This window comes from Glycine max, chromosome 7 (assembly GCF_000004515.6).
Source record: "Glycine max cultivar Williams 82 chromosome 7, Glycine_max_v4.0, whole genome shotgun sequence".
NCBI lineage: Eukaryota > Viridiplantae > Streptophyta > Magnoliopsida > Fabales > Fabaceae > Glycine > Glycine max.
This window is the reverse complement of record NC_038243.2, coordinates 1,570,965-1,598,442: the sequence shown is the minus strand read 5'-3', so window position 1 is coordinate 1,598,442 and position 27,478 is coordinate 1,570,965. Positions and strand designations below refer to the sequence as shown.

The 27,478-nt window shown below is 33.7% G+C and overlaps 4 protein-coding genes across 5 annotated transcripts; 3 read left to right on the top strand and 1 right to left on the bottom strand.

Annotated features, from left to right (window-relative positions):
* The first annotated feature begins 3,836 nt into the window (after positions 1 to 3,836).
* LOC100806721 (RNA-binding KH domain-containing protein RCF3) lies at positions 3,837 to 7,201 on the top strand. Its single transcript, XM_003529716.5, has 7 exons — positions 3,837 to 4,418; positions 4,522 to 4,845; positions 5,338 to 5,586; positions 5,996 to 6,352; positions 6,513 to 6,586; positions 6,709 to 6,823; positions 6,912 to 7,201. Exons 1-7 carry the CDS (start codon positions 4,002 to 4,004, stop codon positions 7,053 to 7,055), a joined length of 1,680 nt encoding a protein of 559 aa, XP_003529764.1. The 5' UTR covers positions 3,837 to 4,001; the 3' UTR covers positions 7,056 to 7,201.
* Positions 7,202 to 11,385: 4,184 nt separating this feature from the next.
* On the top strand, positions 11,386 to 18,069 carry LOC100819189 (mannosyl-oligosaccharide 1,2-alpha-mannosidase MNS1). The gene is made up of 14 exons (XM_003530112.5): positions 11,386 to 11,852; positions 12,339 to 12,386; positions 12,904 to 13,089; positions 13,414 to 13,526; positions 13,965 to 14,030; positions 14,167 to 14,338; positions 14,524 to 14,613; positions 14,936 to 15,060; positions 15,212 to 15,277; positions 15,552 to 15,660; positions 15,763 to 15,864; positions 16,480 to 16,560; positions 16,633 to 16,803; positions 17,359 to 18,069. The coding sequence occupies exons 1-14, from the start codon at positions 11,691 to 11,693 to the stop codon at positions 17,596 to 17,598; spliced, it is 1,731 nt and encodes a 576-aa protein (XP_003530160.1). The 5' UTR covers positions 11,386 to 11,690; the 3' UTR covers positions 17,599 to 18,069.
* A 1,665-nt stretch (positions 18,070 to 19,734) lies between these two features.
* On the top strand, positions 19,735 to 24,542 carry LOC100820261 (metal tolerance protein C4). Its single transcript, XM_014777656.3, has 13 exons — positions 19,735 to 20,166; positions 20,239 to 20,293; positions 20,379 to 20,511; positions 20,606 to 20,661; positions 20,992 to 21,106; positions 21,243 to 21,300; positions 21,390 to 21,508; positions 21,934 to 22,053; positions 22,144 to 22,245; positions 22,330 to 22,414; positions 23,446 to 23,513; positions 23,866 to 23,926; positions 24,004 to 24,542. Exons 1-13 carry the CDS (start codon positions 19,995 to 19,997, stop codon positions 24,147 to 24,149), a joined length of 1,290 nt encoding a protein of 429 aa, XP_014633142.1. The 5' UTR covers positions 19,735 to 19,994; the 3' UTR covers positions 24,150 to 24,542.
* An 826-nt stretch (positions 24,543 to 25,368) lies between these two features.
* Positions 25,369 to 27,378, bottom strand: LOC100305682 (ribosomal protein L30/L7 family protein). 2 transcript variants are annotated; one of them, NM_001248296.2, is made up of 7 exons: positions 27,298 to 27,378; positions 27,004 to 27,182; positions 26,811 to 26,908; positions 26,679 to 26,736; positions 26,113 to 26,192; positions 25,928 to 26,030; positions 25,369 to 25,851 (listed from the first exon to the last, which is right to left on the bottom strand). In NM_001248296.2, exons 2-7 carry the CDS (start codon positions 27,178 to 27,180, stop codon positions 25,636 to 25,638), a joined length of 732 nt encoding a protein of 243 aa, NP_001235225.2. In that variant the 5' UTR covers positions 27,181 to 27,182; positions 27,298 to 27,378; the 3' UTR covers positions 25,369 to 25,635. The 2 variants fall into 2 exon arrangements, with proteins under 2 accessions (NP_001235225.2, XP_006582827.1); XM_006582764.4 differs by lacking the exon at positions 27,298 to 27,378 and having other exon boundaries at positions 25,477 to 25,851; positions 27,004 to 27,189.
* Between the last annotated feature and the right edge of the window lie 100 nt (positions 27,379 to 27,478).

Genomic DNA, 27,478 nt, shown 5'->3' with positions numbered 1-27,478 from the left:
TCATTATATGTAAAAGTATAAAGGTACTACTATTATGAAATTATACAAGAGCACGTATTCCTTTGTATAAATTGAACTTGAAGGTTGAATGGAAGATGAAATTGAAAAGAGTGGTTGCGTAAGAATAGGATGCATAAAAAGTAAAAAGAAGTAAGAGTGCATCACCGTTCAATATTAAAAAATCATAGATGAAGTGGCAAGGTGCATAATAAGCGAGCTATGTCAACCACAAAATTGGAATGGAGTGCTAATAACCACGCACCAAACAAAAGTAATGTTCCTCTTCCCATTCTCGTGATTGTATTGTACCTAGTTTATTCATACATCATGGATCTACTCATATAATTGGGGGCCATGATTTTTTTTTTATCTATATATATATAAGATATTATATTTAGTAAGAATTTGATTATGAAAAATAATAACATTTAAACATTATTTTTTCAAACAAACATTGTATTACTTTTTTTTATAGTTTTTATTGTGAAGATAATTGATATTTTTTTTTACACTTTTTTATATTTTTATTGTGAAGATAATTTTATTTTAAATTTTTAGATAAGATATTTAATTATATTTGATTTTTATTTTTAGTAGTTTTTTAAATTCATTGTTGTGATTTTAAAGTCTATAAATAATTGCATTTGAAATCAAATGGTTTTATTAGTTTTTTCTTTATATTGATTTGATTATAAGTTGGTTTAAAAATTGAAAGTTATTTATTATCCATCGCCAATGAGGGCAATTTTATGAACACTGTATAAGTGATTGACATTTTGAACTTTAAAGTGTGAGAATATTGTTTTAGAAAGAATTATCCATCAGTGAAAAAAGTAATATTAAGATATTCACATTTATTCCCGTGAAGAAAGTGAGACTTTATATTCTATACCTAACTATTTATGTCAACCTGCATTGTGGTGTTAGATTTTAGTTATAACTTTTCAAATATTATTAACAAATGTTGCATTGCATGAGTAATTTTTAATTTAAGTAGGAAAATTATAAATGAGTTATATATGAAGTTAGATTTTCAAAAGAATGAGAGAAATTTTATCAATTGTTTTATTTTTAGGTTTTAAAACTTTCCAACTGTCAAATTTAAACATTTTATTAATACTAATCAATTGAACTCAAATATAAATAAAATAAAATATCACCACATTATGTTGAAGAATGAGACAACGACTCCTGGACAAAAATATAAGTCTTTAAAATTTGACTTAATAAAGTTTAATAATAAATTACATTAAAAAATTATTTATTTATATAATAATTATTTTAAAAATTATAAGTAAGGTGTGACATTAAAATAAAAATATCATATAAGAAGGGGTAGCAGTGGGGATGCTTGATTAATATAATATAAAGATATGGTGCTATTACTATGTACAGGCAATGACCTCATCTTTCGTTGCACTTGCAGCAAACAACGGCCACAAACACAAATCATGTTTTTCTTGTTCTCCTTTCGCAATCACCTTGGCCTTAAAAAATGAAAAATAAAATAATTATTGTGACAGAGAATGAATTTACCTTTATTTTTGTACGGGACAGATAAGAAATTACCTTGGGGAAGAAATGAATGAATATGATACACTATTTTTCGGTACATTGAATTATATATGTGTTTTAAAGGAGCATGTCCTGGTGTGGCCAAAATTGAGATAGTAATGATTTAGTTTGAAAACCATGGTTAATTACCATGTGCCAAGTGGATTGGCACTTTACACTTCTGAGGCTATTCTAGCAGGGGACTACTGTACATTATGATATTTTGGTATGGGACTACACTCATTTGTGGTCCTAACTCATCAATAAAAATGATTTGTTGAAACCCATGATGGGTGATTTTGAATTCTCCAGTCCACATGCATTGCACACATTAGCTTCTTACAATAAATGTTCAATCTTAATTGATTTTTTTTTTATAGATCGCAAACATTTTTTTTATTAAAGATAATCTTGTTTGAGTTAGAAAAAATTATGATAAAAAGTACAATTTTTTCTCAAAATATTTAATGCAGTTATATATTCATGATTTAAATTTGAAATATTTTATTAAGTCGAAATAATCTTATTTTATTTGATTTATATAATAAGTGATCTAATCTTAATTGTGATTAATTTGTGGGAAAAAAATATTTAATCCCCTTAAACTTTACCCCTTTATAAATAAATACGTTAAACTTTGATTTTTTCCTAATTGGTCCTTAAACTCTATCTCATTTGCAAAAAGACAAACTTTAATTTTGTTTAAATTGATCATTAAATTTTATCACTTTTGTAAATAAATACCTTGATTTCAATTTGACTATCTTTCAAACGTTCCCTTTTATATATAGTTTTCTAAATTAGGGTTAAACTACAAAAAAGAAGAAATTCCAATGGTATTTTATTATAAATCCTAGTCGTTTATTAGTTTCACTTTTATAAATCACATTTCCTAAATATTAAAACATAATAAATTTTATAATTTAAAAATTAAATAAATATTTTTTGGTTATTTTTTTATCATTTTATTTTTCTGAATTCATAATTTCATTATATTTAATATATGAAGAAACGAATTGTAAAAAAAAAATGAAAAAAGATTATTGAATGACTGATATCTAAGATAAATAATTTAATTCTAACTTTTAATAAAAATAATCATATGTAAAAATATTAAATTTTAAGAATCAATTAGAATGCAATAAAGTTCAGGGCGTATATTTACAAAAATAATAAAGTTTAAAGATTAGTTGAAACAAAAGTAAAACTCAGGGCATCTATTAGTTTATGTTTTTTATATTATTTAAAATATGACATAGAATAAAACATTATGTTTGTTCCATTCTTTACTCATTTTTTTTCAAATCCTGAATATATTTTGATCAAAAGTTAGAGATTTATCTCTCAAGATATTTATTTATTTAAGGGGTTAACATATTTCAATTTTATCTCTTTATTTTGAATAACACAAAATGTTTTACTTATTTTCTTATGCTTAACCTAACATATACTTGGCTGTGTTTTTAGAGTATTTCAAAAGTTTCATGTCATACATTGCTTGATTTAGTCAATCTCTAAGTATTTATATATCAACAAGTTTTTAAAAGATTAAAATACTTTTGTTGTTTCTAAATATAAAAACAACTATCTTATCGACAACTTTGCCACCAATTTCTTCTTTACATTATCTCGTCCTCCTCCTTCCTCCTTAATTGGATTGCTTAACCGATGTTAAACTAACGTAAGTGAAATTAGATTTAAATATCTTAAATAATATGCTATTAGCTCAAGTCCTATGATAATAAAAAAAAAGCATAATCTAGAGACACTAAAAGTAACAGATCAATTAGGTTTTTTTAATAAAGATTAATTATTAATAAAATTAATAGATATTTCACACATATAAATATAATAAAATATATATATATATATTTCTTAATATATTCTTAGGCTATGTAAATTGTGTAATGTTTGTTTTTAATTCCTAAAGAATAAATTATTTCTTTTAGATCTCTTAGCTATGAAAATATATTAGATGTGGTGATCATTCTTCACAAAAAGCAAATTCTTTTTAATTATTCGTTTATGAAAATAAAAATCACCAATAATATATTTTCATCAATAAAAGAACTAAAGGACATTTTGATACAAACATTACCTATTCTTTTAAAAAGATTAAAAAAAACATTTAATTTCAATTAAAAAATTAGAATCTCAGTACGTGTTTGCATCTGAATTAGAAACGCACATATTATCCCATTTCCACGTCCAAAACAATAAAAAATAAAGAGCAGAAATTACTCTTTATAGCTTGAATCTCGATGAATCAATCATTTTGATGTGATTTTATCCAACGGATATGATTCGCTGACTCCATAGCTGCGTGAAAAAACTGACGCAGCGAACCCAATTCGGCATTGTGTACACGTGTCAGTAAATAGCATAGAATTTGGGATGCGGAACACAACAAAAGATAAAGTGAAATGTGTGTCTGATGTGATGTTATCATGTTCAACAACAATAGCAAGAAGCGCCGCCATGCTCCGCCCGCGGCACCCGACGCCGTTTTTCGCATCGTGTGTCCGGCCGCAAAGACGGAGGACGTAGCGACTATCGGCGGCGACGGAGCTAAGATTCTGGTGGAGGACTTGGTCAGCGCGGAGGAGCGCGTGGTTGTTATCGTGGGCGAGGAGTCCGCTGCGCAGGTTGCGTTGGTTAGGGTTTTTGAGAGAACGGTGGATGAAGAAACTAAGAATTCGACAGTGTCGTGTAAATTGGTGGCCCCCAGCTATCAGGTTGGCTGTGTGCTCGGCCGAGGAGGCAAAATCGTCGAAAAGATCCGGCAAGACACTGGGGCCCACATTAGGGTTTTGCCCAAAGACCAACCTCCTCTTCCTCCTCCTCCCGGTGAAGAATTCATTCAGGTTTTCTATTCTAATCTAATCACACTCTACACTACTCTTTCATAAATAAATTGTTGAGGCTGGCTATGGCTTATATATGATATGATTATGATGTATTATGCAGATAACAGGAAACTTTGGCGCAGTGAAGAAAGCGGTTCTATCCGTTTCAGCTTGTTTTTATGATAACAATTCTGGTGCCTTTAAGCCTCTTGATCATCATTCCAGAGGTTGTTATTCTGAAAGTGCTGGACATTCTTCTCATAGGATGTTTTTGGAAGAGGACGTTGTCTTCAAGCTCTTGTGTCACCATGAAAAAGTTGGCAGTCTTATTGGCAAAGGTGGTTCTGTAGTGCGGGCTCTCCAGAACGAAACTGGTGCTTCTATCCAAATTGTGGAGGCTGGTCCTGATTCAGACGAGCGTGTCGTTGTCATATCTGCGCGAGAGGCATGTCAACAACTTCTTTTTTGTCTTTGATACATAATGCTCTACCTGCATAGCATAGCTTTTTACTTGAATTGTGTTGTGTGTAAAATTCTACAACTTTGCTTTGGTTGTGCTGACTCTTCTCTATTATGCCTAGGAAAGATTTCTGTTTGTAACTTTGCGTGTTTGTTGAGATTATTGTGAGCTGGCTCTCTGGTGTCAAGTTATTCTGGGGATCTTTGTTAGAAATCTAAAATATGATTGTTCTTTTGTTATAATCAAACAGGTAACCTTTGTGTGATTTTTGTGGCTGGGGTTCATCTTCAGATTGTTTACTCTGTGAGTTGCTGTTGAGTTGTTCCAATCATGGTAACTTCTCTGTATTGGTAGTTTTATTTGCAAAACATGCTTGCAGCTTATGGGACCATTGTAGCAGAAAATTATAATATCTGATATACAATTTTCATGATATTTGTCAAGGAAACAAACTAAATTTGATATAATCTTCTGCAGACATCAGAGCAAAAGCATTCTCCTGCACAAGAAGCTGTCATCCGTGTTCATTGTCGACTTACAGAGATTGGATTTGAACCAAGTGCTGCAGTTGTTGCTAAGCTTCTTGTGCGTTCACCACAGGTGGGCTGCCTCTTGGGCAAGGGAGGTCTTGTTATATCTGAAATGCGAAGGGTCACAGGTGCTAGTATTCGCATTTTTTCAAAGGAACAGATTAAATACATTTCTCAAAATGAAGAAGTTGTACAGGTAACTTTCAGTGTATCCTGCGAAAGAGCAAGTTATCCTTTTCATTTTTCATGGGCTTATCCTAACTTTGTATCCTACTATTCAACTCTAGTTTCAATCCTAGGAATATGAATATGTATTATGAATTTTGTAAAATTCTATAATTCAATTTACAATTTTACAATTTGTTTTCACCTCCGTTTCAGATTTTAACTACCTTGGTTGCAGCTATTTATGTTCCCTGTAGGATGTAGGATTTTGTTCACTTGCATAGTTTAGCTACTAAAGAGAAAATAATGACTTTTAATTCGTTTGCCCTATAATCCTGTTTTAAACATGCCTAGATGTGGATTTATGTTTTGGATTTTGATGGTCTTCTGTTCAACAAGTAGGATCTTAACATATTAAATAAAATTGTGTTCTATCGCAGGTTATTGGGAGCTTACAATCTGTACAAGATGCTTTGTTTCACATAACCAGTAGAATTCGGGAAACCATTTTCCCAATAAGGACTCCTCCAAATTTTAGTGCACCACCACATTTGCCACCGTTTCCAGAAATGCCACCTCCTTTATTTAGGCCAAGAAATCACTTGATGTCCTCTGGCCACCCTCCTCCTCCTCAAGTTGGGCACCCTCATGACCATTCAACTGTTCCCCCCATGCCTGTTGACCATCAGCAGCATGCATTTGTACATGGTATGGGACGTGGTCCACCAAACATGGATCGAGTTCCCTATCCTCGTGGTTATGAAGGACCAAATTCTCCAAGATCATGGAATCCCCTGGTCAGTTTCACTTTTCAGATACAGGGTTTAATGCCTGGGGGATCTTCATATATGGGGTCTAAACATTTTTTATTTTTGGGTGGAGGAGGGGGTAAACACCTCCCCCCAGCCTGTCCTTTTATATTTAAGAATGATGTTTACACTTTAGGTTTTATTTCAGGCAGTTAACAGAGGAAATTCCGGAGGAACAGCTGATACTTCTAGTTTGGCCTCAAGAAATGAGAACCTTGGAGAGTGAGTATAGGAAGTTTTTTTGAAGCGACGGTTATATTTTATATAAGTTGATAGGTGCTTCAAACATTTATAAAACAGGTGTTGTACCAAATGTCTTATGCTGGTATTTGTGTTATTTCCAGGAATGGAAACCCATTGCAGAATCCAAATAACTTGACTATTGAGATCACCATTCCTCATATGTATTTAACTCACGTGTATGGGGAGAACAATAGCAACCTAACTCAGATTCGACAGGTCTTTCTATATTTGAGTTACAATTAATTTCTTATTGTTTGCTAAACATTGTCTTATAGTAGTTTTTTGACCCTTGGGTTTTCCTCAGACGTCTGGTGCAAACGTGGTGGTTCATGATCCAAAACCTGGAGCTACCGAGGGTCTGGTGATTGTGTCTGGAGCACCAGATCAAACTCACGCTGCTCAAAGCCTAATTCAAGCTTTCATTTTATGTGGGCAGACTATAGCTTGAAACTACAGGAACAAGAGGCAATCTAAAAGCTACGCGGCAAATCTTTTAATATATTCGATCATATGATGGATTAAGGATTTATATCAATGTTGTCGTACGATTTTGTGAAGTGCACGTTTAACTAGTGTAATTTATTTGTTGAGAAATGATAGGTGTACTACGAATTTACAACAAATCGTACAACATATGCCACATCAGCGCTGGAATCCAATTTTAAATTTATTTTAATTTAAAAAATGGGAAATCAGGTTCCGACGTTTTCTATGGTATCTCCTGTTGCCTCCACCTTGTTGATTTCCCTCTCCCCTCCTTTGACGTCTTTTCTTCAATCAAGTTCCTCTTCTTTCGTCCCTTCAATCTCTCACCATGAAACTCCTTTCATTCCTTTCAACCTCAAGCACCACCATCCTTTGATTATGAATTTAATCATTGGAATTAAGTCTCTGCCCCATTGTGTTATGATCAATATCTCGAGACTAGGTATATTACTAGCTGCTAGTGCCATGATTAGGTTCAATTGAGGTGAGTCATGTTTGGCTATGGTTCCATTATCAGTTTGTTGTAATGTATGAAAAATCATATTTGAATACAATCCCAGTTTGAATCTTCAATGTCATGTATCATGGTATAAACAACGCTATGATTGCCATCAAAACCAGAATTATGAAAGTGCAAGAGAAGGTGACTCGGTCAGGGGCTCTAACCAATGGCTTATGGCGTGATGATAAGTTTCTTCTTACTACGTGTGTCAATCATACTACCGATTTGATGAGTTCTATAGGAATGCACGCTTGGGTGCGACGAGCTTTTGAGGTAACAACTGAGGTGGAGAGCATAGAATGCAAAATTCTGTTTTTTGCTGAAGGATCTTTGCATAAGGAAGTAACTGGTGATCATGAGAATCCAGTTTTGTTTTGTTTTGTTGTAGAAGTTTTTGCATGAAGTTTGGATAGAATAAGTTTCAAGAGTGGAATATGGTGGTAGAAGTGTAAAAGGGGAGGTGGTATGAGTAAGACATATCTGTTGAGGCAATAATGGAGTAAATTGTGGTGTTGGTGGGAAGAAAAGTTGAAATGTGATCAAAGTGGGCTAGTTTTTGGAATCACGTGTATATTATTTTCCTCAAGTGAGCCTTATTTTTTTTTTTTTGGCAACAATAGTATGTGTTAGCCGTGTTCACCGGTATGGGTTATCCGCGAATCTGAATTAATCCAAATCGATCCGAACCATTTTTATTAGATCATTTATGTATTTGGGTCAAAATCTAACCGAACTTATCAAAATCATTCATGTACGAGTTGAATCATAAGTTTAGATTTATAGATCTGATCAAAATTAAACAGAACCAATCAAAGTCGGTTAAAATTTTTAGAGTTTTTTTTGTTTGGGACTTCGAGTGTTGAAACTACTAGTGTTGGAACTTATTAGGATATTATTGTTATTTGTTTTACCTTTTTTCATATTTATTTTTCTATCATGTTTATAATATTAATGGATCATGTTTTATTCATTTGTTTCAATAAATTTGGTTTTAACAAATTTAGTTGTAGTAAATCTAGTTGCAATAAATCTTATTACAAAAAATTAATTTATAGAAAATTGTTGTGATTCAAACTATTGTAGTAAATCTCGTTAAATAATATTTTGTTTTAACTTGTATTGGTCTATTTTAAAATATTATGTTAATGTATTAAATGAATCAATTTTACTATTTTCATACATTTGATAATATTGTGATAATTGTATTGGATATTTGGATGATTCATGATATAAGATAGTAATTCTAAGAAAAAAGATTAAATTTAAAACGATAACCAGTTGGTTCGAAATGAAACCGTTCATGAATGGATTGAGTTAGATTTTAAAAAAAATTGTAAAAACCAAATTAAATCAATTAAATTTAATTGGAGTTGGATTTTAAATTTAGGAAACACAATGCAATCGACCCACACACTCTTACCGTGGTTTCTAGACTTACGGTGTTTCTGTTTTGTCGGGTTTGACAATGTTTATGGCACTTATATTTTCATTAGGGTGTTTGGTTTTTGGACAGAGTTATTTTTTTATATCTTTTTTTACCTTTGTCATTGCTTGTGCCATGTTCATCGTATTAATAAAACTCTTTTGGCAGATTCAAAAAAAAAAAACTATGATAATAATATTTTACATGAGTTCAGATTTTTAAGTCCCGTTAGGTTCAAGAGAGTAAGGGAAAAAAAAAAGATCCATCACAAGCTCATATCTATGTAGTATATATCAAGGCTTAAGTTCATATCTATATAGTATATAGTTATTGCTTAGTAACTTTACCCCTGTCATGCACTTTAAAATGGCTCATTTCTCAATTTTGCAAGTCAATCTTTCTTTGACATTATGTGGCGTAGATATGATCAAAAGCAAGGAATAATGACATTTTATATCTTTGTGCGGGAGGTCTCACGAAATAGGAAAGCACACGGGTGGGTATAATGGTATTGATTTTAACTAGTCAATACTAGCATTGTTGGGATTATATTAAGAAATTCAATGAATATCCTTACACAAGTCATCATATCTTTGCATTTGAGGCTTCAACTGGTTCACATCATAACTACTCTTAATATATGTATGCCTTCTTTTTATGTTCTTCTCCACCTCAATAAAGCATATATAGAATGAATTTCTTTCACTCTTTCTATACCAAGCACTACAAATGAATGCCTACACATAATACTCCGAAATTCAAATAATAGACATTTGCATTTGATACCATGATTGTCTCGGTTAAACACCACAATGAACTTTACTTCTGTTGGTCTATCCCCAAAGATCATATCTTCCACAACTTTGTAAGTGCAAATAGAACCTTTTTGTAGTGTTGATAATGCATGACAATCAGTTGTTGCCCTAAACTTAACTTGAACCTCTTTCAATTTTTCATGAGTATATATTGCCTGAAATTGTCTTTCGATTGGAGACTTTGTATTACAAGACACGGTGATGTTAGAAGATTGAAAACCAGCCTGAAACTCTTTTTATGCTCTATCCTGAAGTCCATTATCATATTGCTTGACAAACTATTCCAATGTAGTTGATTGGTGGACATACCCATCAAAGAAAGCATGAATACTCTCATTGCATTGGGTAGTTGACATTCTTGCCCAAAAGTGATGCTTCAAAAATATTGGTACCCACCGATTTCGTTCAACATACAAACCACTAAGCCACTTACTCTCTTATAAATTAAAATCAACAATAAGCTTTTCCCATTTTCCCTCGAATTCAGTTTGTGTGAATGTATCATAAATTGCAGCATGTAAATGATGAATAACGGAAAATATTCATTATGCCTAGAAAACTTTTGGGGTACTTTCTTCATTACATGCCACAGGCACCATTTATGACGTGTTGTGAGAAACATTATTTCAATTGCATTTTTCATATCATAACATTGATCAGTTATAATTGCTTGGGAGAAATGCCTGACATGCATCGCAACCAAGATTTAAATAACCACATAAAAGATTTTGTGTCTTTTCTAGATAGTAACCCACATCCAAGTAGCACCCCCTGAACATCATGATTAACCCCAACAAAAGTAGCAGATGACATATCACATTTATCTGTAAGATAGGTTGTATCAAATGTAATCACATCACCAAATGATGCGTAAGTTGTTCTACTTCTTGCATCTACCCAAAACACATTTCTAATATGAAAGTTATGATTCAAATCAATGTCATAGAAAAAGTCACTATTTTTCTCTTGCATTCTAGCAAAATATCCCTTAAGTGCCTCACCATCACCACCTTTGCCAATTACACATCTTTCCTTTGCAATATAGTTCCTAGCATCTCTCTTAGTAAAAGGTAAGTTTTCATACCCTCCAACATTAGTGACTTGAACAACCTTCCTTTGTTTGGACTAATATCATGAGAATGATCCAGAACAATCTTAGTTATGTGGTACAAATCATCATACTTCAAACAAACAGTAACATTAAACAAAGGACACTTTAGGAAAATTTTGACTTCTATCACCTTATTTAATAATATCAATAAAAAATATCTTTTAATTGACTGAGGCTATATGTTGAATAAAATTTTATTTTTTAAACGAAGGACACTTTAGGAAAATATTTTTAAAAAAAATATATTAGTAAAATTAAACAATAGTATTCACTAAATTATTTATTTAGTGATAAAATGATAAGGTGGTTTTGGTAATTAGAAAGAGTGTTATAGGATGTTTTATTTATTTATTTTGTGTTGAATATTCATTGTTTTTCAAAGGAATTGACTTGAATTTAGCAAATGGGACCCATGCCGTGGAGAATTGAAGTCTCGGCTTCCTCTCCCTCTCTCAACTTGTTCAGTTTGCAAAACAGTTTGACTTGACTTGCTATTATCCATTCCATCTCCAACTTCATCTACTTCTTCATAGCCATATATAGTTTTAATTTTAACGCGTTTTTTAATTAGCCAAACGAATCTTCTTATAAACCCTCAAACCTCTTGGGTTGTTCGCATTCCGACAAACAAATACGTAGATTTGAAGGAACGAAGGACCGGCCGTTTTGTTTATTAAGAATAAGAATTTGTTGGTTTGCAACGAAACAGGACAAGGTTGGTCTTAAGCTTAGATCTTTGTTTGGAAATGGCGAGAGGGAGCAGATCAGTGACTAGCAGCAGCAAATGGAGGTACTGCAACCCCTCCTATTACCTGAAGCGCCCAAAGCGTCTTGCTCTGCTCTTCATCGTTTTCGTTGGCGTCTCTTTCATTGTCTGGGACCGTCAAACTCTCGTCAGAGAGCACCAGGTATATCTTACTTACCCTTCTGCTCTGCCAACTTCGAGATTTCGATCTGTGATTCTTTTGTTCTTTTCCCTCCAGTGATGTGGGGATCATTTTGCCACTACTTGTACGGAAATTCTGTGTTGTTGTGTTTTGAGATCGATCGAGATTGTTGTTGTTGTTGATTACTTATGATGACCGTCTTCAATTTGTATATAGCAAAGAAATCTATGTGGGACACTGCCATACTGTCTGTCTGACATCTTATATTGATCTAAGTAGATGCAAGCTTTCATATTTAATTCCTGCATAACTTGCAACTAGGAATTACTGTTAGTTATAGAATACTGTAATGACAGATGGTGATTATTTGGCATAACTAGGATCTGCTGTTTTGACTTGATTTTAGTTTACAGCTTTGTTTTCAGTGTAATTTTCTTTGTAAAGCGAGGATGATATTTTTTATTTTTGGATTTTTGGTATTATAACTTATCTGTCTGCTAAATACAGGTTGAAATTTCTGAGCTGCGGAAAGAAGTGACTGGTTTGCAAAATTTGGTAAGAGACTATCAAATGCTTTAATCTTTTGGGTGTGCTGCTTCTTCTTCTGCTGCTGCATCTAGTCCAGTCTTTAGTTCTCAGGAAGCATTTCATTTTATTTTGCAAAGAATAAACACAAGCAATGAGTTAGGCTGTGCATATCTTGCATTTCCTACATGAATCCTGCTTCAATCTGATAAGAACCTTGGGAAAACCTCACCACAATAGCTAACTTTTGTAGTTGGAGATCCCAAGGCCTTATAGACCCCACACTAGATTCCCATTCTTCCATTGTGGTACTCAAGTCCCATAACTTGCAATCCGATCCTAACAAAATCCTCCGGTGTGAATGTGAATTATCATTCCGCATTCAATATTGCATAAAGCTAAATCCTCACCTCTGGCTGTTAGCTAGTAAATCCTTTCATTGCAGCTGTTTTACGGACAATGGTTCTTATTTGATGAATGCAATATTGTGTTATGAAACCTTTTTTCACTAATCTTCTTGGGAGCTAAGCAATTAGATTTCTTTCAGTTGGACGATTTAAATAACAAACAAGGTGGTACCTCTGGGAAGACTGACTTGAGAAAAGCTACCAAGACCAGTAAAGAGGTCCTAGATGATCCGATTGATATCGAGAGGAGGGAAAAAGTAAAAGAAGCAATGCTTCATGCTTGGGGATCTTATGAGAAGTATGCATGGGGCCAAGATGAACTTCAGGTATGGTGAATCTCTATTATGAACCCATCAACCTATCACCACTTTTTATTTAATGATAGTTTTTATAGGTATTTTCCATTGTGGGTTCTGTATGTCTAAAGTTTCTGTTCTAAGGCCACAAGTTCAGCTTCTTTCCCTAGATGTAAATATTATGTAGTTATAAAGAAGATACGAATGTGTCCTTGTACTAAATTCATGATGTCATGTTCTTAAATAATGCATAATAAAATATTGGTTTCTTTCTCGTAAAAATAATTATTTTATTTGTTCTTTAAATTTACATTTTTTAAAAATTAATCGTTATTTTTTTTTTGGTGCTACCAGCCACAATCAAAGAATGGTGTCAATAGCTTTGGAGGTCTTGGAGCAACTTTAATAGATTCTCTTGATACGCTATATATTATGGGTCTCAATGAACAGTTTCAGAAAGCACGAGAGTGAGCGTAACTCTTGACTCTATAATATGAACATGTGATCTTGTTCTTTTTTTGCTTCACTCATTTCTCCATATATGTTTGGAATCAATAGTGGTGAGGTTGTTTCTAGAACAACAAAGGTTGTTTCTAAAGTTATATTCGGCAAAGATACTTTCATTTAGAGTAGAAAATTCACTTTATATTGTTTTCTATTTTTCTCTTTCAATTTTAATGCTCTACCATGGGCAACTTCATGCTGATATAGTTTAACTCCTAATGTTTGATTCCGGATACATATTTATTGCTCCTACTCACTCTTCATTGCTGATTTTTTCTGAATTGAGACACAGTAGTTATTTATATTTGTTTCAGTTGCTTGCTGTATTCATCTGTTTAATTGTGATACCCTGGGTTATGCTTTGTTGCATTCCTTGTCATAATAAGAAATTGCTCTGACAGATGGGTTGCAAACTCTTTGGATTTTAACAAGGATTATGAAGCAAGTGTTTTTGAGACAACCATAAGGTTACTTTATAAAGTTTACTTTGCAGTTGAAGTCCCTTCCCCATTTACAAAATTATATTTTTGAGCTCATGTGTTAGACAACTGATATTGTTTTTTTAATCTTTTTCTTTGTTGGTCGATTTCCACCAAAATCCAGAGTAGTAGGTGGTCTTCTTAGTGCATATGATCTTTCAGGGGACAAAGTTTTCCTCAACAAAGCAATAGAAATTGCAGACAGATTATTGCCTGCATGGAATACGCCTACAGGAATTCCTTACAACATCATTAATTTGTCACATGGACGAGCACACAACCCTAGTTGGACTGGGGTAAATTATAGAATTCTGTTAATGCATTTCAGTCTTACTTAACAGTAGGAGATTTGGGATATTACTTAAATGGGTTGTAGTCCTTGATTTTAACTACCTGGCATTGTTTACATTTTTATTACCCTTAGAGTCAGAGATATGGCTTTAATGGGTTTATATAATCCTTGTGTTTTTATTTTGTTAAGGGTGAGAGTATCTTGGCAGATTCTGGCACTGAACAACTGGAATTCATTGTTCTATCCCAAAGGACTGGAGACCCGAAGTATCAGCAGAAGGTTTTTAACTTTGATTCTACATGCTCTATTTTCAAAGGGACGAGTTGGGTTGGGGTGGTAACATTTATGTTGGTAAAAAATCAGATATAATTACAGGCAAGCATTGCAGTGCTGGTGCCCTTTACGTGTTAAATATGCTTAATTAATGCCAGGCTGTTTGTACCACTACTACTAGCCTTATTTGTACTTTGTGGGGCTTGACTGTATATTTTAATCACATAGCTTAGGGCATCAGTTACTTGCTTATGCCAGTACTTGTATATTGCTTGTGCATGCAAATTTTCTAGCAATACACTCATTGGTTTGCACCATGCTATTTCAGGTGGAAAATGTAATAGCCCAGCTAAATAAAACATTTCCTGATGATGGATTACTTCCCATCTACATTAATCCTCATAGTGGGGCAGCAGGCTACTCTCCCATCACATTTGGGGCCATGGGTGATAGGTATTAACACAATTTACCAGCCATCTTTTGCATGATATAATCATCACAAACTTCTGCATTGATTAATATGAACTGGATATTGTTAAATTCTAATAATTTTATCTGTATTTGTTGATTTGGTATGTTGGGGATTGACACAATCTTGTTGCAGTTTTTATGAGTACTTGCTCAAAGTTTGGATACAAGGGAATAAGACTTCAGCCGTAAAACATTATAGGTGAGAATAATGCACCAACTTTATCACATTTTATGCCCTTTGGATTGATATGTTATGGATGAATTCATAATGATATCCATGTCGTTGTAGTAGACAGTAGGGGCTAAAATCTAATTTTAATTCCTTGGATTGATGAGAGAATTTGTATGTTAATCTTTAAAATTTTATGGTTAAAGACATTTCAATTTTCCTTTCACATAAAATATTGAATAAGTGTAAATGTTTTTTAACCTTTTCTTTTTCCATCCATTTCTTTTTGGAATCTTGAAAACAGAGATATGTGGGAGAAATCAATGAAAGGTCTATCAAGTTTGATTAGGAGATCAACACCATCTTCATTTGCTTATATATGTGAGAAGAATGGAGGATCTCTAACAGACAAAGTATGATATTGCACTTACAATATTTGTATTGTCATATTTAGTATTTTACCATATGATGTTCTGAGTGTTGGTATAATTTTTCATTCGACTGAGTACCTACAGATGGATGAACTAGCATGCTTTGCTCCAGGGATGATTGCTTTGGGATCATTTGGTTACAGTGCTGATGATGATTCACAGAAGTTTCTGTCACTTGCAGAAGAGGTATATTTTGATAGCCTATTTAATTTAATAAACCCTTTTGTGCTTGTTCTGTTGACTGACTGAGTTTTGATCTTGATCTGTTAATTTACTCAAGGTTTTCACCTCAATATAAGTTTATTAATCTTTTTCCTGATTAGGAATTGTTAAGCTGCTTGGATTCAAATCATGATGTTATCAATTTCATTTATATTATTATATATTATGCTCTCGGGTAAATTACGCCTGGTGAGATAAGGCTTTGTTATTGTTGTTGTTGTTGCTCTCGGGTAAATTAGCATGCATTTCTAAAGCTTATTTTAAAGTGTTGAGAGGGGTGGATGTTTCTATCTATGTTTTCTTTCAGGAAACCTGTCCCCCCTTTCTTTTTGCAAGAAATTTATCATTGGTTTAAAACAGAGAATGTGTTGAGCTATAAGTCTATAACTAAGAATTTTGTTGTCATTCATATAATTATCCAATGTTAGTGGAAGTAGTGGCTGTGTGTGATGTTTTAATATGGAGTCAACCTATAGGGAATCACACTGTGCATTCCTTCTCCAGTGCATGTGGATATTTATGGTGCAATGATATTGATATTATGAGGTAATCACTGAAGATATGTACCTTTCTTTGCAGCTTGCTTGGACATGTTATAACTTCTACCAATCAACTCCAACAAAATTGGCTGGGGAGAACTATTTCTTTCATTCTGGGCAGGTTAGTTATTAGTTTATTTGTGCTGTGCAATTTGAAAATTGTGTAATCTGAAATTTATTTTTGAACTTTAAGGACATGAGTGTGGGTACATCATGGAACATACTGAGGCCAGAGACAGTTGAGTCCCTCTTTTACCTTTGGCGTCTAACTGGCAACAAAACGTACCAAGAATGGGGTTGGAATATATTTCAAGCTTTTGAGAAGAACTCCCGGATAGAGTCAGGCTATGTTGGACTGAAGGATGTAAGCAAACCTCAATTTCACATCTAATAATGTGTTTTTGTTTACATTATTATTGTTTCTGTGTAAAGTACATCCTATCAAAAGTTAGATCATTTGTTCTGGTTCTTTAAAGAAAGACTTTATTGAATTAAGTACTTCGATAGATTATATAGAGGCGTTCTATGTGTGCCTTTTCTCAATTGAATGCTTAACTTATTTTCATAGGCTTTAGGTATTGAAAAAAATGTTGTTTTTAGGTTTTGCAGTTATAGTCTAGTCTGATAATTTGGTGGTTTTGGAATGTGAGGTATAAGCCATACTCGTAAGCAGGAGACTATTGACTTTTACTATTCATGGACAATCTACTTGGTCTTGCCTACTTTTGTTTGATGAATATTTGGCTTTATATTATTCGATCAATGGAATTGTTGGCATGGGCCATATCTTCTTACTCTTAATTTTCTGGCAATTTTCTTTCTTGCTTCTTTTGATATTTATCTAATGCTGGACAACCATTTAGTATCTCAAGCTACTATTCTGCCTACTCATGTATTATAACTTGTTCACATTTCTCAGGTTAATAGTGGAGTCAAAGACAACATGATGCAAAGCTTCTTTCTTGCGGAGACCCTGAAGTATTTTTATCTTCTCTTCTCACCTTCTTCTGTCATCCCATTAGATGAATGGGTATTCAACACAGAAGCCCACCCTCTGAGGATTGTGACCAGACACGAAGAGGGACTTGTTAAGAATTTAAATGAGAAGCAAAAACCTTTTTCTAGAATAGGTGGCAGGAAGGAAGGAAGGTCAGGTTAGATATCCATTCTTCTCTACCATTGCTGATCGAACCCCTTTTACCAAAATTAAAGAAGAGCAGTTTGTTCCACTATGGAGCTTGTAAGATGTCAGCATTTCCTCATTGCGAGGGGTAAGGGGTTCATTCAGCCACAGATGTCAGCATTTCAAATAGTTCTTGACTGAAGTTCTTAAAATGGTTTTATTCAAGGTGACCTGACCTTTTGTTGATGAATGACCCTTTTGAAATTCACGGCTAATAGGTTGTTGTCCTTTTTTTTTTTTTTTTTTCTGGAACCAAATATTTTCAGAGCATTATACAACTGAGGCCTGTATCTGCGCATTGAATAGAAGATAATCCCTGCTTAACAATTTTCTTTATAGTGCTTTTACTTATTACGGAATTTTATGGAGCGCGAGGTAGTGTTGTACACTTGTGTTGTTTCTTTGATGAAATTTGCTATGGCACTATAGGTGGTTCTCTGTGTTCAACCATTCTCCGATTTTTTTTCAGTATTCATTTTTTTTGTTCAGTTGTTGGATCAGATCGAAGAAGAAACATTCAAAGTTGATTTAAATGACTTAGTCGCGAGGGAGTTATAAAGGGGTGATGTTTGATTGGTTTGCAGGATGTTAAATTTCTGTTTTGTTATTTTTGGAGAAATTGATTAAACGACCTGAAAGCTAAACAACTTGAGTAATACAATTATAAAAAAGTTTAAATGTGATTGCATAACAGAAAAAAGTGTCAATCTCATGGATGATGGATCATTTCGTATGGGACCATTTCTGTTGTCAAAGCCGTGAACATGGTTAATATCACTTCTATTTTTATTTTTATAGAAACATGGTTAGTATCACTTTGAAATCATGTTTGCCCACTAATACTGATATTTGGAAGAATTTACTATGCAACTACTACTAGGCGATCACTTTTGCAGAGAATTAAATATATAGAACACAAATATATTACAAGAGTCTTGAAAAGACATTTTTATCTGTACAAAAGTTAAGAGTAAATTACACTTTTGAATGTGTGACGCTTACATGTACTTTATTTTAAGATTATGTTCTACTCCCTCCTTAAATATTGATGTGCACCTCATTGTTTTTTATATTTTAATATAAGCAAGTTTCTTGTCCCCCTCTCTCTTATTCTTATTAGCATTGTCAGTAACTAGCTTGGATTTATAGTATAAATTTTGGAATTTTGCAAAATGAAATGATTTTGGGATTTGATTTTTCTAAAGCCTATAAAGTAGAAAATGTAAGGACATATATACCCTTGATTTTAAAAGAGTGAGGAGAACATTAATATTTTGGTAAAGAAAGATTTAGGGGAGGAGTGTCTCAATCTAAGGCTCGAATAATTTATGGATTAAATAACACCTACGAAATAACTTATATTGACATCATCCCTATGAGACAAATTGAAACTCAAACTTGTGATATGTTAGATGAGAGACATTTGAAATTTGAAATAATACACATTTGATAATTGTTGTAGACATTTTTATTTTTTTTAGTTATATGTGACTTTTTAGTTATATGTGACGAGTCTTAATATTTTTTTAGTTTTTTACAAGGAGGACATTACCTGAAATTTGGTAATTGTTGTATATATTTTTAAATAATAAACATTTTTCATATTTTAATTTACTTTAAATAACTTATAAACTTAAAAAAATAGAAAATAAATTTTTTAATTTTATTCTCACTTAAAAAAATTATTAAACAAATGGGATGCCATAAATAGATTCATATTATAATTTTTAATAATTTTATATTATAAAGAAGTATTGTTTGATGAGACTCAAAGGAAAGCAAGTGTGATAGAAATGTTAAGGATCCCTAACCTTAAGAAGGTAAGAACAGAATTCTAGTAAGTTAGGGAGAATAAAAGAAAAAAGGAAAACAAGAGTTTATAAGTTGAATCATTACTTAGAATAGCATTTGCAAAACTATACAAAGTTATTTTGATTAAAAAGGTTTTTAAATTGGTTAAAAAGCTAACATAATCTTTGACTTGAGACCTAGAATGATAAATCAATGTTCTCCCACCCAAAAGAAGCATTCAAATAAGACAAATGTAATTTGCATAATAGTAAATAAAAAATTGGTGAGACCCTAAAATTGATTATTAGTATTGAAGTAAACCAAAGGGGAACACAGTAAGTGAAGAAGCAATTTGGTTAATGATGTGCAAAGCTTACCCCAAAAAACATAGAAAAAGAGAAAAAGGATGTGCTTGTATGTCGGTTTCAGAGTTTGAGAGAAGAGGGTGGGGGCAGGAATTGTGTTCCTTCTTCTCTTTTGACCTTACAGTGGATATCATATTCATATGGTAGCTTAAAGCCCTAGGTATAGCTAGTTTGATTTTGACTCTGACGCTGGGTTTCATAAACAATTTAGAATTAATGCGAACATCCTATAATCTTGTTCTCTTTCGCTCTCGCCTCCGCCGCTCTCACCATTTCCAAGCTTATCGGTCCCTCTCCGTCGCATTCCTCAAACCAGACCACCATCCACCAGCTATCATTCCCTCACATTCACTGTTCCTTCTTCACGGCTTCAATGCTCATCATCGCAGTGCGTACTTCTCTTTTTTACTTTTCTTATTATGCTTATCTTATCTTATTCTTCCACCTCTTTCTCTTCTAGGTTTCTTTACCAGGGCTAAGCCAGCAACCAACATTGAATTCAACGATCGCCACAGGTCTCTTTTATTTTTCATTTAATGCTTCCGCAACGCAATCTTTTCCATTTCCCTGCCCCTGATTCTTTTCCTCAATGTATTGTAGTCAGCGAGCTGTTAAAACTGCCTTGTGGTGTAACTTTCTTGTTTTTTCACTCAAGTTTGGAGTATGGTTAGCTTCCTCTAGTCATGTTATGTTAGCTGAAGTCGTCCACTCCGTTGCCGATTTTGCAAACCAGGTACATTTTTAGTTCGTTAGCTTACTTCATCCTTTTCTTCTGAAACTTAGGCCTAAATGACAAACTGATGTGTGCTGCATAACTTTTTTTTTAGGCGCTACTTGCTTATGGTTTATCTAGCTCGAGGCGTGCACCAGATGCTATTCATCCGTGAGTCTTGATTATGTTTCTCACCCCTGCTTCCCTATTTTTTGTTATGTACTCGATATGGAGCTGATTTTTAAATCTCGAATGTTGAACATGTATGATTCGGGATCTATTGTGCATATAATGATGCATGGCTGGCTTTTGAGTTTTGAATGTGATTTCTGTGAATAGTGCTCCAATCACTAATTGTGCACTAGACTCAATATATGATAATAGTTTGTTATGGCATCCATTTCTATTTCATGGGATGAACTGAGATATTGCTTTTGTGTTTGTATGACTTTGGAGTTTAACTGGTGTGTTAAAATGGCAATGTGTCTTCTTTTTCTACAGCTATGGCTATTCCAAGGAAAGATTTGTTTGGTCCTTGATATCTGCTGTTGGGATCTTTTGTCTTGGTTCTGGTGCCACCGTTGTTAATGGAGTACAGAACTTGTGGATTGCACAGGTATTTAACCAAATTGGATATTTGAAATCAAAATATTTAACTTCTTTCATCTTATGTTTTTGTCAGTTTGCTTATTTTATTCTTCTGCGAATTTTCTCTTATTCAAGTTATTGACTTTTGAGACTTTCCTTTTCAGCCCCCTGAGAATATGCAGTATGCAGCTTTGGTGATATGCGGTTCATTCATCATTGAAGGTATTGCTGTCGGCATTTCAATCTGGATGCAGTCTATTATCCTTTGTCTATTTCCATCCTTTCCTTCTTCAATGAGCATTTTCTGTTAGGTGCTTCTCTTATTGTTGCCATACAAGCTGTCAAGAAAGGTGCAGCTGCGGAGGGAATGAAATTAAGAGACTATATTTGGCGAGGCCATGATCCTACATCTGTTGCTGTGATGACGGAGGTGGCAATTTGTTGCCTTTATCTTTAGTTCCCAAACATGTTACGGTTTATTTGGTTTAAACAAGCATTGCTGATGCATGGTGGGGGGGATAATTTAGAAATAAGAGTTCTGGATAGAATGAATTACTTATCAGTTATTACTGCTGCATTTTTCATCAGAAACAGTTATTTTGAAGCTAGGTATGTTTTGTAGTTATTTAACTAGATGAAACTTCAACTTATATGCTCCCCATCGGCCATGGTAAAGATATGTATTTTTGTTGTCATTTTGCTTAAAATTTGCTTTGTTAAGAGGAGTTGCATAATTGTCTCTTTAATGGGCTATGGAACATGACCCTATCTTTCTATTTCATTTATAAACCCGTAAGTAACGAATTGAGATTTTGTCTTGTTGTTCGTTCTCATATATGGTAGCAAAATATGCAGGATGGTGCTGCAGTCACTGGTCTTGTTATTGCTGGGGCATCATTGGTTGCAGTGAACGTTACTGGAAATGCCATTTATGATCCCATAGGTTCAATTGTAGTCGGCAACTTACTTGGAATGGTAAAGAGGGTTCAGAAGACAGCAAAAATTCCCCAGGCATTTGAAGTGATATCTATTTTATTTTAATTCCATTCTGAATTAACCATGCAGGTAGCTATATTTCTTATCCAGAGAAACCGGCATGCTTTGATTGGTAGAGCTATGGATGACCATGATATGGAGAAAGTACTTCAGTTTTTGAAAAAAGACCCGGTACAAGCTTTTTGCTAGTTTCTATGGAAATCACATAATAACTTTATTGCCATTCATTTGACTAAGGTAATTTTTGTGCTTTAGGTTGTAGATTCCCTCTATGATTGCAAAAGTGAAGTTATTGGGCCTGGATTAATTGAACAACGGAAGCTCTCGAAAAATTCGAATGGTCATAAAATTTCACTCGGATGTCCGATTCGGGGACATAATATATCGAGACGCTCTTTATATAAAATATGTCCCATTTGTTTGTGCTTTTTGTAAAAAGAAAAAGCACTTTTTTAATTCAACAATACGTTGAAAAATATACATTTTTTTAGAAACTATTTATCATGCTTGGTCTTGACAGTTATTGACATGAAGACTGTTTGAATTGATGGAAGAGGATGTAATAAAAGGAAATGAAATATAGTGGTATTATGTGCCATTGCTTGGGTTGGTAAAATGAAGATGGAATATAATAGTACCTTCATCTTTGTTTCCTCTTAATTTGGAAGGAATGAGATGGAATTGAAACTTTGTTTCATCATTCCGTCATAAAATATCCAAAATCCCTACCATGGAATGGAGGTTTTTTCCATTATGTTCTATTCTACTCCATTGAATCCATTTCATCCCTTCTCTCTGTATCAATCCAAAGATAGCCAGAAGGTCTTATTTTATTTCAATAATCTTCTTGATCCTGTTATATATTAAATCCTACTATCAATATGGTTCACTATATTTTTCGTCACCATTTTTTTGGTTATTTGAAACATGCTATCCTTTTCGGGTTTCAACTTATATTGCATACTATTTCCATGCTCTCAATGTTTCTATCATGCTATCTATTAGAATTAGTACTCAGAAGTCAGAACAGTAGGATAAGGATATGTTTCATTAAACTTTGATGGGGAAAAAAAGCTTTTATGATATAGCTATCTTTGAAGCTACTCTTTCTATTTATGAGAAAAACATTAAAACTGTGCCTTTGAGGATTTTTTTCTGTACCCCAAAACTAGTCTAATTATCATATTTTTAAATTAAAAAATGTTTTATTACTTTTAAAATAAATATCACAAACAAACAGACTTGAAGTTGGAGATTTCTATATAATAAATTCAAATTCCACTGTCTACAGTACAGCCATAAACATGTCGAATTCAGATAATGGTAACAATTAAGCATGATGGTGTTAAGCTGATCATTCTAATGAAACAGATTTTAATGGAGAGAAGGTGGTGCAAAATTATCTTAAAAGGACTGGACGTGAAGAGTGGGCAAGACAGGTAGATACGCTTTTATAATGTTCATGTAATACCTCTGATAATATGCTGCTGTTAGTTAGTATTATTCACTTACTGCTGCTTTTGATTACATGCTAGCAAAACAGGAATGCATTGCACTTGTCTAAAATATGTGCATTTGCAATTACCCTACATGAAATTATCATAGGGCCTTAGTTTACATTTAAAAGAATAATATATTCCGGCTCCTTGGGCATGACTAGTGTAGTTTACGTGTCGATCGGCTTTCCTGATCATTTAACAAAAGTTATATTGCGCTGCTATATGAAACTTTCATAACGACTAAGTTGATTTAGTACCGCACCTCTTGTCTCTTGACTTGTTTTATTTGCAGTTTCGTGAAGCTGCTAAGCAGAAGGATGATACTGCCCTGATGAAGATTATGTCAAATTACGGTATGCTATAGTAAACTGGATCCCTTGTAGTCTTACTGATTAAGTAATTGCATGCTTACCATTTTAAGATGTGACAGGTGAGGAAGTAGTTACAGCTTTAGGAAGTGAAGTAGATAGGTTAGAGAAGGAGATCCAGAATCTCGTTCCTGGTATTCGGCATGTTGATATTGAAGCCCACAATCCTCCAACAGAGGCGACCTTGTCAAGTGAAAGTTTTAAATAAATTCGACACCCTCTTCACATTCATTTATATTATCAAAGCATTTATGAAAAATTGATTTGGCTTTATCCAGTATCACGAGTTCTGAAGGAAATACGAAGTTGAGTTACATGCCTCGGGTTGAGTTGACCCTGGACAGCTCTTGATACATTAGTACTCATGTTTTCCTCTTCACTGAAACGTGACATCTGAGCGACCTCGAGTGTGAAAGACTACAAGGCACATATATATATATATATATTGAACAGTGCTACGATGCTAAGCTCGATGAATAATTAGAAGTGGTAACTTTTTCTGTGTCCTGCAGTTACTGTTACTTGAGGTCAGTATCATAGTTCCATGTAATTGAGGAATGTTATGAACGCATTCTTTAATATATTGTTTTTGACACTGAAATCTATTCTGGCTTTAAAATCATGCATTTAACTGTTTAATGAATCTTATAATTGGTGAGTCTTAGTTAATAATAAAGGATGTATTACGAATTGTGGTAGATAAAGTCGATTACATGAAATTTCATGAAATTTCAATTGCCGCTGCCGAATGGGAGCCTGGCCTTTGCTTTAGATAGAGTATTAATCAACCATGAGATTGCCTATTGACAGTATGAAATTATTTTTATTCCTACCAAACAACTTTTTTTCACCTCATTCTTCTTTCCTTTTCTCACTAATTCTCTTCCAAATTTTTTTCCTTCTTTCCTAGGAACCAAACACGTAATGTAATTGGCAATTTGGCACCATAATTGCATCACCATAAAATCGCTGCACTCTCGAGTCTCGAGTGGTGCCTTAATTACGCTCATTTTTATATAAATCACAAAATCGTTCGAGTAAACTCGTTTTAAAATTTCAATTAAAGACCTGTGAAATGAAAAAACAAGCTTTGTTTGAAAGGAAAAAAAATAACTTCGCTATTAACAACTGGACAAAACCATGGCCATATACCGAAGCATAAATTATACATAATTTCGTGTTGCTATATGAGGAGCTGCACCCGCATAGAAGAGACTTGGATGACTTTACATTGGCTAAAATTAGTGGGGAAAATAATCATTTTAATTACGACACAAAATAACGTTGTAAAAAAGTGGTATACCAAAACTGAACCTTTGCGAATACACATCAAACCAGTAAAATAAAAAAAACCCTCAAAAAGGTTTCTACTTGACGTTGAGTTACGCAAAAAGGACTTGTAAAACACCAAAAGAATTTCGAAATGAGTCGGGAACAAAATGCAACATAATTTTTCATCAAAAAATTGCAGAACAGAAAGCTAAGCATATGAATAATAAGCAATATTTTTTAATAAAATATACCACTCAGACTTATAAAACGAAAAACATTCAACCTTAGCAAAAAGATTTATCAAAGTCAGAAGAAATGTGCTATTCTCAAAATTTCAGATACGAAAATAGTCTGATATTGATCTAAAAAGCCAACAAGAAAAGATTGATTCAACTAATCAAATGATTGAACAGTGCTACAGCTCAATTCATTCTCCTGATTAGCTCATTGATGTAATTCTCCCGGTTTCCAGCATCACCTCCCTCAACATAATGGTTTCTCTTCTTCTTTAAGCCACCCAAAGGAGCCTTGAGCTTAAATGGCCAAAGGAAGTTGTTAGCCTCCTTAAAGTGAGGTCCAACAGTGATGATCTCATGGATCAGATCTTCAGTGGATATGATTCCATACTTGCCCAGAGCCTGTCATCCAAGCAAGTAAGAAGCATGTAGCGAATTAATTAAAATCTGTAAGGAAGAATTGTAAAATAAACAATACCTGCTCAATGATAGAGTTGTCAGTTAGAGCAGTCCTCTGCTTCATTAGCTTTCCATACCCTCTCTTGTAAATAAGTTCTCTCACACTCTTGAGATTTGGGTATCTAGAACAAAAGCAGAAGTCTCATTAACAGTAAAAATAAATCATCGTATTTAAATAAGTAAGACAAGGAAAAGTTGACATACCCATAAGTCACATACGGCTCAACTCTGTGCAGCATGTTCACTGTGGCTTTGTTAACTTTGAGAAATACACCATTGAAAATCTGTTTTACAAAAAGATAAGGATCAGCATCATCAAATTGCTTTTTTATATGAAAACAAATACAAACATTGAGTATAATAGTTTCCTCTGCATCCTCTAAAATGCAGGATATCATATACTTCAAATGGAAACAAGTTACATGCAACTAGCACAGCAAAACACTTTCCAAGCATCCAATAGTTTTGAAAAACTAAATAAACTAGGACTCTCCTAATACCCAAAAGGCATGCACTTTAAAATGTCAAACAACCAAAGAATGGCCTAAGGCCAAATGATAAAACATGAACCATTGATTAGGGAAAAGCAGCAAAATAATTGGATTAGAATACTTACTTCTATGACAAGAAAATAAAAACACAAAAAAATTCCTGGTTCAACCATCCTAATACTAACTAACTGAGAAGCATAACAAGGCATGGAATAGAACAAAGCATCAAACATCCCTTTTACGCATTCTATAACTGCAAATATACTAGTAATACCATACCTGTCTCAATCGCAACAACTGCAGGATCTTCCTTGATTTGGGGTCCATGGCATTAATACTGAAAAAAACCCAAATTACATAGTTAGACCAACATGAATATTCTAAAATCTCAGTCTAAGTAGAAACACATACCCACGAATGCGAATAATAAACAACAGCTTAGCCTCTGGATCCACATAGAAACCACCTTTCAGCTTGGCCTCGCGTTTCAACCGAATCAATTCCTTCTCCTGTTAAAAAATATAAAAACACAACAAACAGGTTAAGAAACGAGGGAAAAGAGAGAAACGCAATTAGGGTAACAAAATTGAGAGAAAGAGTGTACCTGGTGATCGTACTCCTTAGCGTACTGCTTAGCTCTGTTGTAGATGAGTTTGCGGCTCTCGGCTCTCTTCTTCTTGGCAGCATCGAGTTCTTGCTTCTTGGCCAACGCCCATTCCTCCTCCCTCTTGCGCTTCTTCAACACTGATTCTGGAACAACTACCTTCACTTCTTCACCCATCTCTGTCATTCGAACAATCAAATCAGACGAAATATTCTCAGATCTAAACAACTATAAGGCGGATTAAGCAAAACGCAGAGACTCAATGAACAATGGCAGATCAAAGATGGAACTTACCGAGCTATGAATAGGATTGGCCTCTTGTGTGACTGCAAGCGAACTAGGGTTTTCTCGGCAGGCTTGACAACATTGTAAAGTGAGATAAGTAGGGTTTTGTAGTTGCTCTGTGCCCTGGGGCTTCTCACACTCGACGGTTCTGATTCGTCTTTTGCTTCCAAGATTTATTCTGACCGTCGAT